General features: G+C 56.0%; 1 protein-coding gene across 1 annotated transcript; it reads left to right on the top strand.

Moving 5' to 3' along the window:
• Positions 1 to 11,755: 11,755 nt before the first annotated feature.
• Positions 11,756 to 12,479, top strand: SMIM32 (small integral membrane protein 32; the record flags this gene model as incomplete). Its single annotated transcript, XM_081035747.1, has 1 exon — positions 11,756 to 12,479. The coding sequence occupies one exon, from the start codon at positions 11,756 to 11,758 to the stop codon at positions 12,065 to 12,067; it is 312 nt and encodes a 103-aa protein (XP_080891873.1). The 3' UTR covers positions 12,068 to 12,479.
• Between the last annotated feature and the right edge of the window lie 1,758 nt (positions 12,480 to 14,237).

The following is a 14,237-nucleotide window of genomic DNA, read 5'->3' as shown; positions in this document are numbered from 1 at the left end:
CCCAAGACCCCTGCACTCAGCGAGAGGAAAGAGGGGGCACAGCACCATACGTGCTCTCATGTGGGTGCCCCTGGCGGCAGAGACCTGCAGGCAGCCCAAGCAGAAGTGAAGGGCGACAACAGCTGTCATGCAGGGTCTCTGGTCCTGCTCCCTGCACAAGAACGCAGGACATGGTGAGGCCACAAAGGAACACCAATGGAGCCATAGATACGGGAGTCATACCACTATATTCTTGCTGGTGGCTGGGTTAGAGAACAGGAAGCAGGAGCAACACGATCTGCAACCTGCCGTCCACTTCTCTGCCAACCCACCAACGAACATAGCCACGGCAGTTATATTAGTGGCCAATGGCTAACCGGTAACAGCTGATGGCCATCTACTACCCGAGCCAGCACCTTTCCACGTGGGGCCGAGAGCCTGGAAACTGCTCTCTGGGACTCTGTCCCCACTACGGCTGTGGGTCCATCTTCCTGGAGCCTGGGAGCTACCTGCAGGGCCTCCCACAGGCCTCTCTGGAGGTCACCCCCAGAAAGAGAAGTCCAGGACCATCAGCTATGTGAAAAGGCGCTACTGCAGACACAGAACAATAAACTGCTTACCTGCCAGGCCTCTGAGTCGCCTCCCTACAGGCTGGAGTCACCCCAGGGCAGAAACCACCACTGGCATGTCTGTGTAACCTTCCCATGTCACACCCCAGCCTCCAAGCCCAGGAGATGGCAGAGCCTCAGCACTGGGTGCCGGTGGAAAGAGAGCAAGCGAACACCAGTGTCTGGCATGGCGCCTGTCCTGTCCTACGAAGTGTTTGAGAGACTTCCCAAGAAAAGATAAATGAGGCTGCGGTGAATTACAACCTCAGCGATCCCAATGAAAACGCGCCTCTGGGTTCCTCTTGGTCATGTGACTTGTGTGAGCCAATGGGACGTTAGCAAATATAACACAAGCCTGTGGCTTGATAAACGTGGCCCCCTGGGTCTTGCGCTCTTGGAAGCCGGTGGCTATGTTGTAAAGAAGCTCAGCTAGACAACTGAACATTGAGAGACCACCAGAGAGAGACACTGGAGGGTAGAGGCCTCTGGTCCTCTCCGGTCTAGCCCAGCTCCCTATGAGTGCAGCCGTAGAAGTGAGTCAGCTCCATGGAACAGAAAAACCTCCCAGCTGAAGCCTGTCAACCACAGAATCAAGGGATATAATAAAGTGTGGGCTTAGGCCACTAAGTTTCTAAGTGGTATGTTACCCAAGCAATAGATAACTCAAAGGGCCTGAAAGACGGTCCCGGAACGTTTCACCCCATACTCAGCCTTAACCGTAGGAGAGGAGTCTCACCCGGTCACCCCAGGAGAATGACTTGCTCTGAGCCCTAGGAATCCAAGTCAGCCAGTGTTAATGAGGCCACAGTCCGGGTGCAACGACTCGGGTCAGCGTTGCTCCACCGACAAAGAAACCATGTTTCTGTCAACCAACAGGACTGCCTCCCAAAACAGGCTCTGGCCATCTTGCAGAAGGGCGCACACTTTGGTGAACAAGCGAAATGCAGCCAGTCCACGCAGCCGTCCCCTCGACTCCTGTATTGTGAAAAATGCTGTGGATTCCCAGCGCTGAGCAGCTTGCAGGCTCACTGGAGAGAAAGGAGGCGAGCCTGGGAACAGTTAGGCAGATTTGTGAGATTTTTAGTAAGAGCGGTGGACAACACAGAGATGTCACAGGACAGTCAGTGACTCATTGCCCAAGGGACAATGATAACACTCCCTTCGATAACCAACCTTACAGCTTCCTTATTTAATTAGAACACGTTCCTTATTTAATTAGAACACGTTCCTTATTTAATTAGAACAACCTAGTGAAGTGGGCAGGGCATGATTCATTATCCCTTTTGCACAGAAAGAGCTCAAGTGGCGCAGGGGTCCACCTGTGTGAGACCCCCATGAAACTGGAAGTGCAACCGCCGGGGTCCCTGAGCCCCCATGAACTGGACTGTAGGTGCAGAGTGGGGACCAAAGGACACAGGTGAACAGGAGGGATGCCCTTAGACTGGACACAAGTGTGGAAACATTGTCGTGGGAGGCAGCTTGGGGTAGGAGGGATGGTCCTTGCAGGGTATTTCTCCCTGCAGCCCTAGGACCTCCTGCCTCAGAATCCCATGGACAGTTGTTGATAATGTACATCTACAGACCGGGAGTGGGGCTTAGGAATCTGCATTTTAAGATGCTCCCAGGTAACTCGGATGGTCAACCATATTTGAACACTATTGCCACAGAAGTCCCCTTGCTGGATAACATGGGGATCAGGTCACCTAACTGGTTGGTGCTGAAAACGGGACTGGAAACTCATGGTTCGGTCCCTAGCAAGCTCTCTGGTCTTCACCAAGGCTATGAGACTGATCCCATTTTGGAAGGATGTGTAAGAATTGGACACGCAAAAAAGATGGAGGATAAAACCTTGGAGGCACCAAGGAAAAAGAGTGGAGGTGAATAGCTCAGTCCCAATCTATCCAATGCTGCATGTCCATTATTAAAAAGCATCATTATGAAGGGAAAACTCAGTAAAGGGACAGGAAATACTTACAAGGGTTTGGGTAATAACATTCTGCAGGGATGGCTTAGTTTGGATTTTGTCTCCTCTTTCTTGGAGGTGAGGAAATGTCACTCTTGCACTGGGGCATGAGCAGGGTCCCCTCCTCCTCTGTCTTGGGATCTCAGGGCTCACCTGGAGTCAGAGAACAGAGCCCTGAAGGGGACAACCTGTCCCAGTGGGCACAGTGAGCTTCCTGGGTGTCCTGGCATTGAACCACCTGGTGTGAGGGGGACAGGCCTCCTCGTCCCACATGTGAGCAGGTTCTGCCCACAGAAGTGGCAGAGAGAAAAGCTCTTACCAAGCTGAGCGAGGGGGGCAGGGGCTCTCCATTCCTCTTCCCACCACAACTCCTTGGGGAGTGGCAGAGAGGGGAAAGACACAGGGCTGCCTCCTCAAATTGAGATCCACTCTTTTTCTTAATCACCCTTTCCTACTCTTCGTGACAGAATCTGAGCCATTTCTGATCTGTATCAGAGGAAATGTGCTGTTTAAGTGTGCTCGTAATTAGACCCAGGTAATTTACTCTTTAATAATCAGCATGTTTCTCCCTGAAGCTCACTAAGCCTCCCCCTCCCGCCTTCCGTTCTATTTCCATCTTGCCTCCTCCCAGGTGGGGATTCCTTAAAGGGGCCCAGCTGGTTGTCATCCTTTCCCTTCCTCTCCAAATGGCCCTTTCAGCTAAGCGTAGGCCTTTTCCTCCTCCTGATTCAGAAAGAGGCTCTGAGCAAGGGCTCTAAGGGCCAGGAAAGCAGATTTCAAGAAAGGATGCTATTTGGGAAGCTTGGGCAGTAGGAAGGCTCAGCCTTTGGCTCAGGAGAGCCCAGCGCAGACCCTCCTGCCTGGGGCGGAGGAGAGACCATGTCCATGAAGCCAAAAATGATGAGTGTCTCTTCCACCCTGGCTGTCCTCTCGAGTGAGTGCAGAGAGGATGGAAAAGTGCCCTTGGTGACGTTATTGTCATGTCATCGTGAATCAGGGCCTTACGGTTCCAGGACTCCCAAATGAGCCCACCACCTTCCTCAAGGCCAGCGCCTGCTAGGCAAGGGGACAGGAAGGGACGGAGGAGGCACTTAAGGAACGAGGACCCCAGAGGGGGGAGAGAAATAAAAAAGCAAATGACTTTTGCTGTTTTGTTATATACTGTTTTCTAAAAAATGTTATTGTCATGACAAAAGTGAACCATGGTCTCTGGAGAACTTTTCAAAAACCTCGGCACTCAGAAAGAAGACAATGGAAATTGCCCTTAATCCCACCACGCAGAGATCATTATTTACTTGTGGTTTTCTTTGCATACTTATATCAATCTTAATCTACAAGCTCGAGTGGGTAGGACACGTGACGTTATTTTCCCCTTAGCCCTGAAGGTGTCCAAGTCTCAGGTCCGGGTCCCCACACCCACTCTCCCGGCACTGAGCTAACATCTGCAGGCTGAAGGTGGGTGGGTGGCTGCACATCCCAGCCACAGTCCTCTGGGCAGGCATCCACCACGCACCTGCTGTTCTCTCTGCTTCCTAAAGGTCAGTCCTGTGGGTGGCTGCTACACGGACCCTCATTTCCCTGCCAATGATGCACACTGATGCCTCCTTGCCACTTCCATGCCCATCTTGGAACGCTGGCACAACAGCCATCTTCTGTCTCCAAACCACTTTGGAGCTGGAGAAGGCCAGCTGTGTCCCCCTCGGCACTGCCACGCACACTGAGGTGACCTTGGTGGAATTATTCTACCACCTCACACCTGGTGGGGCTGAGGGAGCCATCCACACTGGGAGGGCTTCCGCCGCCCTAGGCTCTACCCGAGAAAGGTATTTATTATCTCCCTCTCCACCCTGGTCCCCCCAAACTATCCGGTTTCTGTCAGGCTTCCCAAAGTAGAGGCAGCTCCTCTGCCACCTCTCAGGGACCCACCAATGTCTAAAGTCTCCTGGTCTCCCCACCAATGCTCCTTTCCTCACCTCCCACCCCACGCTGCTCCAGATCAGGGAGATCTCTTCGCATTTCAGGGATGAGAAAATGTGCACTTACACACATCAGGTTGAGCAGTGTGTACACGGCGCAAATGTGTGATGGTATGACAGGAGGCTAAAATCTGCCCATGCCCTGCTAAGGCAAATGGCACCTGTTTATAATTCACCCAAAGGTGCCATGTTTGCCAGCCACAGCGCTGCTACTACTTGTCACATCTTGCTGCAAACCTTACACCCAGGCCTAGACTTTTGAAACTCAACAAGCAATAATATGAGTCCTTTGTTACATGTCTCGTCCCTTCCCTGAGGCGGTTCACGTGGGGCAATCACACTGCCATCTGCCTGCAAGGAAGGATCACAGGTGTCAGGTAACGCAGAGGGACGCCTTGGTCAGCGCTCGGTCACTCTCTCTCACACACACACCCGTGCACACATGTACGCACATGTGCACTCTCAGCTCTAAAAGCTAAATTCAAATCTTTGCGGTTGGGAACAGAACCTAACTGTAAAAAGCTCCCCAGGGTGATTCTGAAGGAGTTGGGAGAGGAGGTACCATGACGAGAATCTCCACAGCTCGCAGCCACACTCGGGGAGCCCTCCCCGCACAGGACACTGCCTTTCTTGCCTTTCTTGCCTGGGGGTGTGAATTCAGGGCCGGGCTCTGCTGGATGGGGGGCTGTCATCTCTCAAAATGCCCTTAACACCCCCACCCCTATCATCTTGTTTTCCTTATTTGGTTCTAGTTGAGATGTTGAGAAAATCCACTCAACGCCCCTTCTGAGGGAGTGTCATCTTAAAGGCTTTCTCAAGGAAGGGTCCAATGATTCTGAGTCAGCCCGCCCACATCTCCCTCCCCTCAGTGCACTCCAGGCAGCCTCCTTGGGGAGGGGCAGGTGAAGCCCCTTCCCCAGCAGTACTGGGGTGCAGGGACCACATGTGCCCCCCTTCTCCAAGGAAACCTTCCAGGATAGAGACACGCGAACCTCGGACCTAGGAGCCCCAGGGGAGGAGCAGGTCCAGTTTATGTTGCCTCAGCACAGAATGGCAGTGCTAATGTAGTTTCCAATTTAAGTTTTAAAATACCACTGAAAGGACAGCTCCAGTTCTCTCATTGACAACTTTTTTTAAATGATCACATTTCCTCAAGAATCAGGCCCTGCACATATGTGTCCCTTCCTCTCTGTCAAGAAGTGACAGAGCAAAAAGGACATTCTCTCAGAGTTTTTCGTGACCAATGTGCTGCTTCTTTGGTCAGGGGCCTTTCTCTGCCCCTATGCCACATCTATTGTCCCCTCTGCCCCCTGCCCCCGGACAGCACATCGTGACACCCCGTGCCCCTCCCCCTAGATGATACCGCCTAATGGCAGAGGTGCAAGAAAGACCAGGAAAGACACCAGAGCTGTCCCCTAGACACTGGCCAAAGGACAATTTAGAGCAGGGGTGACTGGCTGTAAGGTGGGGGGGACTTACCCCAAATTAAGATTGTTGGGATGCCTAGGAGTTTTATGAGAGAGAAACCAAGTTGTTGTTTGGTTGATTCTGTTGTGTCTAAACTTTGGGAGAAAAAGAGAACATAATTTCCTTTTATGGAAATTAGGAATAATCTTTTAGGAATAATTTCCTAATTATTCCTAAAGGAATATTCTCCCAATTAAAAAAAAATTATTAGTTTTAGGTGTCCAAAACAATGAACAGTTAGACATTTACACCCCTCACAAAGTGATAACTCCCCTCCCCCAACTCCCAATTTTTGTAAACTTACATTTTCCTCCTCTTTCTAGTCAAGGATGAAAATCCTTCTCTATATTTTAAGTGCAGGAGGCATAAGGGGTGAATGTCGTCAGAAGAAGGTCTCTCCTATCCTACCCCATTAATGTGGGAATTGACTTCAGGATCTGTGTCCATGAAGACGGGGTCAGCAGGAAGCCCAGCTGTCAGGGGACCCATCAAGAAGAGAGAGAATTCCCTAAGTACCGGGTTTGCAGGCTTGCCTGGTCTTTGGAGTGGGGGAGAGAGGTAAGAAGGGAGGGGGTGCCTGTACCTGCAGGCCCAGGGCTAATCCCCTGAGAGGAAGTCAGGCCTCCAGCTGCCCAGCCAGGAGCCCAGCTCAGAGCAGAGTCTGGACACAGAGCTCAAGGCTGCCGCTGCTGCAGCTCCCCATCCTGACCCAGCTCCCTGCAGGCTGCCTGAAGAGCTCACTCTGGAGGCAGCAGAGAGAAGGCAATGACAGGAGCTGGTGACACCCCTCCCTGCAGGTCCCCAATCCCAGAGTTTCTTGCTGACTCAGACCAAGTCTTTCCAACTGGTGCTGCCCTTGGCCATGGATGGGGTAACAGGTCGCCTGGACTGTGGCCTGTGCCTCTCTCTCCGGACTTCCCAGCCCCAGGCAGCCCTGTGAACCACGTCACTGATTCTGGAGAGTCACCATCTGACCCCATAAGACACCGCAGGCCACAGGGTTAAAGGACAGCGGTGGGTGGAGACGCCCTTCCCCGGAGAGGAGCGGTCTCCTTGCAGAACTGGCTCTCCCTCCTGCCCCATCCTTTCCCCAGTTATCCTGCTCCACAGGCCGGACTACAACCCCCCAGAGCACCCTGACGTGACCCTTCTCTGAGCCTACTACTGCCGACGTATCACTCAGAAAATCTCTTCATTTCAGTGCCTGGGGTTGGCCTACTGGCTGTTCTAAAATGGTAATTCTAAAATGCAACCTTAGGCCGGCCCGGTGGCTCAGGCGGTCAGAGCTCCATGCTCCTAACCCCTAAGGCTGCCGGTTCGATTCCCACATGGCCCAGTAGGCTCTCAACCACAAGGTTGCCGGTTCGATTCCTCAAGTCCCGTAAGGGATGGTGGGCTGTGCCCCTGCAACTAAGATTGAACACGGCACCTTGAGCTGAGCTGCCGCTGAGCTCCCGAATGGCTCAGTTGGTTGGAGAGTGTCCTCTCAACCACAAGGTTGCCAGTTCGACTCCCGCAGGGGATGGTGGGCTGTGCCCCTGCAACTAGCAACAGCAACTGGACCTGGAGCTGAGTTGCGCCCTCCACAACTAATTGAAAGGACAATAACTTGACTTGGAAAAAAGGCCTGGAAGTACACACTGTTCCCCAATAAAGTCCTGTTCCCCTTCCCCAATAAAATAAATAAATAAAATAAAATGCAACCTTAAGTCACCAACCACTATGGTTGCCAAAGCATACAAAAGCAAAAACAAATAAACAAACAAAAAACATTGCAGGGATGATGGTTTCAAACAAGGTCAGCAGGCAAGAGAGTCATCAGCATTCACAGGGGAGGTGGAGGCCATCCCATGGCGGTCTAATATGCAACCGCCCTCCACACACAGGGAAAACCCACCAGCAGCAATGAACTCCAACCTTTGGCCAGCAGCATTTCACCCCCGCCTCTTGGTGATGCTGAGCAGTTTAATAACAATCCCCCTGGTGTGTGGAAGAAACAGAAATAGCTTCACCAAGCACCACAAGCCAGCACGGCACAGTTTATGAAATCATAGGGCTCTAATGCTCCCAGTCTCCCAAGCTTCCATTAAACAGATGTCAAATGGCCCTGTGGTGGCAGGAAGGCACCCTTGCCTGCGTGCCTCTCTTGGTCTCTCTGTGGATAGGCTGGCGGAGAAGGAACGTGTGTCACTCAGTGACCATGTAATGGGGAAGAGGTCACTCTGGAGCCCCAGCCCTGTGACCTCTGCCTGTCAAAGCCGACCTCCAAGCCCCTTTATAATCTTTTCTGAGACTTAAATGTGTGGGTACACAAAGCTCCCTTAATGGAAGGTCGCTCTGGCTTGTGTAAAAAGCTGTGTAAACTTCATCTCTGCATTTACTCAGCTCCAGTCTTGTTTAATTTCCTGCCAGGGAATATTCAGGGAACGTGACCGCCCTCTTAGGGCTCGGAACATCTTTCAGAAAAGAAGCAGTGCCCTCCCCACTTTGGGACCAAAAGACCCCCAAAAAAGGGCAAGATACGTCCTCCAACTTTACCAAAAGGCAAGGCAGTTTGACCACGTGCTCTTTGCCAAGTTTCTCATTAGAAAAAGCAGCTGAGACTGAGTGGGCGAGCACAGGCTACAGAACCTCAGGCTCCCTTCCATCGTGACCTGGCGTGTGACCTTGGCAAGTGATACTCCTTCTCAAGGTTCCAGGTTCCTCCTTGGGAAAATGGAGGAGATAGCATGCCCACTTCACAGGTTGCTAGGAGGCAAAAGACCATGCTGATGCCCAAGCCAGTGCTCAACCTGTGGGAAGAGGTCCGTGAATGGCAGCCACTGGAACAGCTCTGCCATTGGAGGCGCCCATGGTCCCAGGTAAGTGCATGGACTCTGGAGCCTGGCTGCCGAGGGTCAAGCCCCAGCTCCGCCACTCACAGGCTGCAAGATCTTGCATGTGTTACTTCTACAAAATTTGATATGATGATGGAAAGGAGCAGCTGTGGGGAAAGAATAAGCAGTGCCAGGGACTCCAAGTTCAGAGACTTCCCCTTCCCACCAACAGGAGAAATGCTGCTGGGACCCCCTTTCCCCCCACATCCACACCAATCCCTTTGCAGACTCCCCCTGCTCCACACCCACTTGCTGAATGCCCTCAGCATATTTCCAGAGCAGGACCAGAAATCACTTACCATAAACGCCCATTTTATAGCTCAAAGGGCTGGGGCCCGCCCCAGATTCCACTTAGGACCTCCCAGCTGAGCTGCCAGCTTCCCGCCACTACCTAATGTCTCACCTGACCTCAGGGGTAGAGTGCAGAGGAAGCAGGGACAGCAGGGCTATGTGACTCCCCACGCAGACACAAGGAGGAAATTCCAGGCCAGACCCCAAACCGAGCTCCTGAAGGCCTGGAGACAAGCCTTCCCAGGACCCAGGAGTTAACTGCCAGCAGCGGCCTCAGATCAAATCCCCTCCACCCAACCCACACGCAGACCCTCCCCATGGCTGACAGTGTTGGTCAGACAGCCTGTTCTGGGTCACATAATGTCCCCTGGGATCCTGCAGCCTGAATAAAATGCTGTCCAAAATAGGCCAGGCCTCCCACCCTCACTTCCGTGGCTGCGGCATCACTGCTCGTGGTGGCTGTCCTGTGCTAACATGGCTAAGCCGTGCCCCTCTCGGAGCCAGCTTTTCCATCTGGAAAATGAGGGGTTGGCCTAAGCAGCAGCCAGGCAGAAGGGCTCAGGGTCTGATGCCCTTGGCGCACACTGGGCAGCTCCCCAGGACCAAGGTGGGTGGAGGAGGCAGTGCTGAGTCCTGATGGGTCCTGCTGCGTACAGGTCTCACCCGCACACACACACCGCCCTCGCCCAGTACAGGAAGGTCCCCAGAGGCCGGTCCATGGGACTAAGAGGAAAACACTTAGAGGGCCACCGGGGCACTTCTGCACCTCACACAGCCCGCAGTCACTCTGCAGAGTCAGGACTTGGGGCCACAATTTCAACAAAGAGCTCGCAGAAGCATTTGTCGGGCTCAGCAGGGATTGTGAGACTGAGCTCTGGCCAAGACTGACCTTGCACAGCTTGGTAGTTGGTGTCATGCCTGTGGCCAGGTGTCAGGTGCGGTGAGTGAGGGGGGAAATACCTAACCCATCCTTCCACCGGTTCCTTCAGCTGGTGCCCACTAAGATCCCCCCCCCCAACACGGCACCCCTTGATGGGGGAAGGAGAGACACAGCTGTGAGCTTGGCTGACCCTGCAGGGATCTCAGAAAAGTGACCAGGCAAAGAGAAAGGACCAAGGTAGGGGGAGAGGCGTTTGGGTGCAAAATGGAAGGAGGCACGGTCACCCCTGACTGCACTCATGGGACGCCGAGGGCAAGCACCTTTTCCAGTTTCGTGCCCTCGTCTTCTCACCTGCCTCCCTCTAATTCTGGCCCTGCCAGACAGTGACAGTCCAGGGTGGGCAGTGCTTCTTGAGAAGTGCAGGGGCTGTGGTGGCCCGGGCATTGGTTTCCATTCTAGTATGGGGGGATTGGAAGGGTTTTCCATGGAAGTGAGGAGTCTGGGCTCCTGGAAAAGGAGACTGCCCTCAGTCCTGCTGACTGCTCACCTCTCCTGGCCACCAACCGACCCTTTGCCAGGGCGGTCAAGGGCAGGTGGGCCATAGGCAGCGTCACATCCTCCTCTCGACCCTGTGCCGGAGCAGCACAGGCCAGGGAGCTGAGCAAGTGAGCTCATGGTGGCAGGAGCACGTGTGACCCCAGGGCACAGCTAGAGGGGAACCTGGGCCCCCCAAACCGGTCTCAGTTTGCCTGGGAGCACCTGGGCCTCCCCTGGAGACAGTGAGCCCCTGTGGGACTCGGCGCCAAGCCGGCTTCGCTGGGGGAGAGAACATCAGGGGAAGGATGAAAGCAGGTGTCCGTGCCCGGCTGGACCTTGCGTCCAAGTCAGTTTGCTGTCCACAAATGTCTGTTTTGCGTGTCTGTTGATAGATTTGTCCGTCAGTCTTTCTGCGACCCCGTGCTTTTTGTTCCTCCGTGTGTGTGTGTGTCCCCCGGTGACTGACGGGGGTCACACCGGGGCAGTGGCCCGAGCGCGGTCCTGTCCGGCGCTCATTGGCTCGCAGCCGCTCTCCGGGGACAGCGCCGTCCCGCCCCCCGCCTGGGCCCGCGCGCTCCGAGCCGCCCGGCGTTCAGTCTCCCGCTCAGGACAGAGCGCAGCGGCCCCGCGCGTGGTGCAGACGCGCCGCACAGCGGGCTTCCGGGCAGGGCCTCGAGGCTGCGGGACGACGCGGCGGCGCGGCGGCAGGACGCGGAGGACCCCCGCCTTCGCCCTCGGGGCACCTGCAGTCCCGGCGGCGCGGAGCCGTGACCGAGCCGCGGCCGCGCTCCCCAGGCGCCTGTCGCCGCCGCCGCCGCCCAGGGGCGCCCCGGAGCGTGGAGCTCACCGGAGCGGGGGTCCGAGCCGAGAGCGCGGTGGCAGCCGCGCCGGACGGGAATCGGCGCCGAGGCTGAGGACGGCCCTTCCCAGGGGGCGCCCGAGGGGCGCGCAGCCGTCCAGCGCCCCGCCCCGGGCGCCACCAGCGGGCGGCCAGGGCCGCTGAGCGCGGGAGCGCGGGAGCGCCGCGGCCGGCTCCGTGGGCCCCGCGGCGCCAAAGGCACCCACTCGCGGTGAGCAGCGCGCGGCAGGGCAGGCGGGCAGCGCCATGGAGGCGCTGGGCGGCGCGGGCCCGCGCGCGGCGAGCTGAGCCTGTCGGCGGCGTCCGGGACCCGCGGGCCATGTACGGCGACGTGTTCAACGCCACGGGCGGCCCCGAGGCGGCGGCGGGCGGCGCGCTGGCCCTGGCAGCCACCGTCAAGGCGGAGGGCGCTTCGCCGCTGGAGCTGGCCACGGCGCGCGGGGTGCGGGACGGCGCGGCCGCCAAGCCCGACCTGCCCACCTACCTGCTGCTCTTCTTCCTGCTGCTGCTCTCCGTGGCGCTCGTCGTGCTCTGCATCGGCTGTCAGCTGCGCCACTCGGCCTTCGCCGCGCTGCCCCACGACCGCTCGCTGCGCGACGCCCGCGCGCCCTGGAAGACACGGCCGGTGTAGCGGCGCGGCGACCCGGGGCCGGCGGGCGCCGTGTGCGGTCTCGCCACGAGCAGTGGGTGTGAGCCGCGCTCACGCCGCGCGGGCCTGACGCCGGGGGGCGCCGGCCCGGGGCCCACAGCGCCCGGACCCAAACCCCGTCCCTGGGCGGCAACCTGGGCGGCAAGGGAGCGCAGGGCATCGGGGTCCGGCGCGAGGAGCTGCGGGTGCCCGCGTGCCGGTCCTCCGGCGGAGGCTGTGCCCCAGGACAGCGGCCCAGCGGGACCTTCCGGAGACACTGCGCCGCCGGGACGAGGCGCCCTCCCGCCGCTTGCTGACTTCCTCTCGCTGGGCACCGAAGGCGCAGGCACCGCGGGCGCGCCACCAGCCGGGACCCGGCCCCGCCCCGCCGCCTCTTTGGCACCGAGGACCCCGCTAGGACCCGAGCACGGACTCCGCCGGACTTCGGAATGATGGCCCGTGGGGGCTGCGTGTCCTGGGGGAAGTGCGGGCACGCGGGGTTTTACTAGGTCCCGCCTGTGTCCGAGGATCGTTTTCTCTGCGGGCTCGGGCGGAGGGGAAGCCGGTCTAGAGGCGCCTGGTCCCACCGGCCGCACCCTGTGAGGGGACATCCGCGTCCCACATTTCCAGGGGCCGCATTTCTACAATAAAACCTCACCGAATTAGACCCAGTGTGGAGATCACTCTGGTCATTGGTTGCGCCTTTTTGGAAAGGGGGATCCGAGCAGGGCGTTCTGGGCAGCCTGAGAGCCGCGCACAGCCCGCCTCCCTCCTCACTGTGGCCCAGGTCAGTTTTAATACTTCCTCCTCTTCAGCTTTTCTCCAGGGTTACTTGCTCTGCCAAGTGTTTTCAGAGCCGGTCCCAAAGAGGAATCAAGGCCTCCTCTGCTAAAAGAAATTCCCTGTAAAGACCTTCCCGACCCTGTCCTCGCCTTTGCTCTCAGAGCCTCTCTGGGCCTGAGCCCTTCCAAGAGCCATTTCTGGAGCAGAACCTGAACCTCGCTGTGGAGGAAGGCCGTGAGGGTCAGGCCATAGAGGCAGCTGCTCTGCACTTCTTCCCAAATTAGGCAGGAAGCCAGGTCTGGAGAACACAGTGGAAAGCAATGGGTGAATAAACCCCGCTAGGAGGAGACAATCTTCAAAGAATTTGCGAGGGAACAGAAAGATTTATGATAACCTTCGCCATTTTTAGAGTAAACCTATTTCTAGGGTGTCTTCTTTATGGGGGCTTAAAATCGTTTCAGGAGTCACCTGGCTCAGTGAGGGCACTAGAGCATAAAGAATGACTAAAACAAAGGATTTGGTAATTATCTAATCCAGTGGTTCTCAACCATTTGGGGGGTCACTCAGGTTTGGAGAATCTACAGAATGCTAAGGAACCTGCCTCTGGCAAAATGCATACAGGCACCCAATTCTGCAAACCGGTCTAAGGATTCAAAAGAAGCTGGAGAAGGGCTGCCCTACGGCTCAGGCCAGTGCTCCCCACCACCACTTCTCAGCCTGCACCCGAGAGTCCCCCCCCCCCCATCCCACAGAGCAGCAGAGATGAGCAGAATACAGTATTTCACCCTGGGTTTGATGGTTATGCCTCGGAAAGCTAACGGCCGCCAAGCCCTAATGATGCTAATTCTGTGATAACCTCATAGAACAGTTTAATTTGGTCTTTGGAAACGGAGCCAAACCTCCCCAGCCTCTAGTAAGGGTACCCCAGATAATCTGTGTAACTTCTGGTTGCAGAGAAGGTTAAATAGAATAAATGTAAAGAAATACGAGGACCTCCTGGCTGGCATGACATCACACAATGCCGAAATTGGGGACCTTTGGCCTTGATCTGACGGCAGTGAAGGTAGGAGGCTAACAGAGAGGTAGAGTATTCCTCCTTCACCCCTCCCCATGGACAGACCTGAGGGCAGTGTGCAGAGTGATCAGAAGCACACGCTCTGCAGTCTCACCGTCTGCCTTTAAGTCCCAACTCCACTGCTCACTGGCTGCGTGATCCTGCGCAAATTAATCTATTTTAGCCTGTCCTCCTGTGAAATGAATATTGTATCACCTAGTTCTACGACATGACATGGGACGACAAAACCCATGAACATACTAGCACCCAAATGTTAGCTGTTATTATAACTGAGCCTGAGGTTTGAGGCCACACTGCTGAAAGAAGAAGCTGGCC

Source organism: Rhinolophus hipposideros, assembly GCF_964194185.1.
Source record: "Rhinolophus hipposideros genome assembly, chromosome: 23".
Classification (NCBI taxonomy): Eukaryota; Metazoa; Chordata; class Mammalia; order Chiroptera; family Rhinolophidae; genus Rhinolophus; species Rhinolophus hipposideros.
The sequence above is the reverse complement of the archived record's forward strand: the minus strand, read 5'-3'. Positions and strand labels throughout refer to the sequence as shown.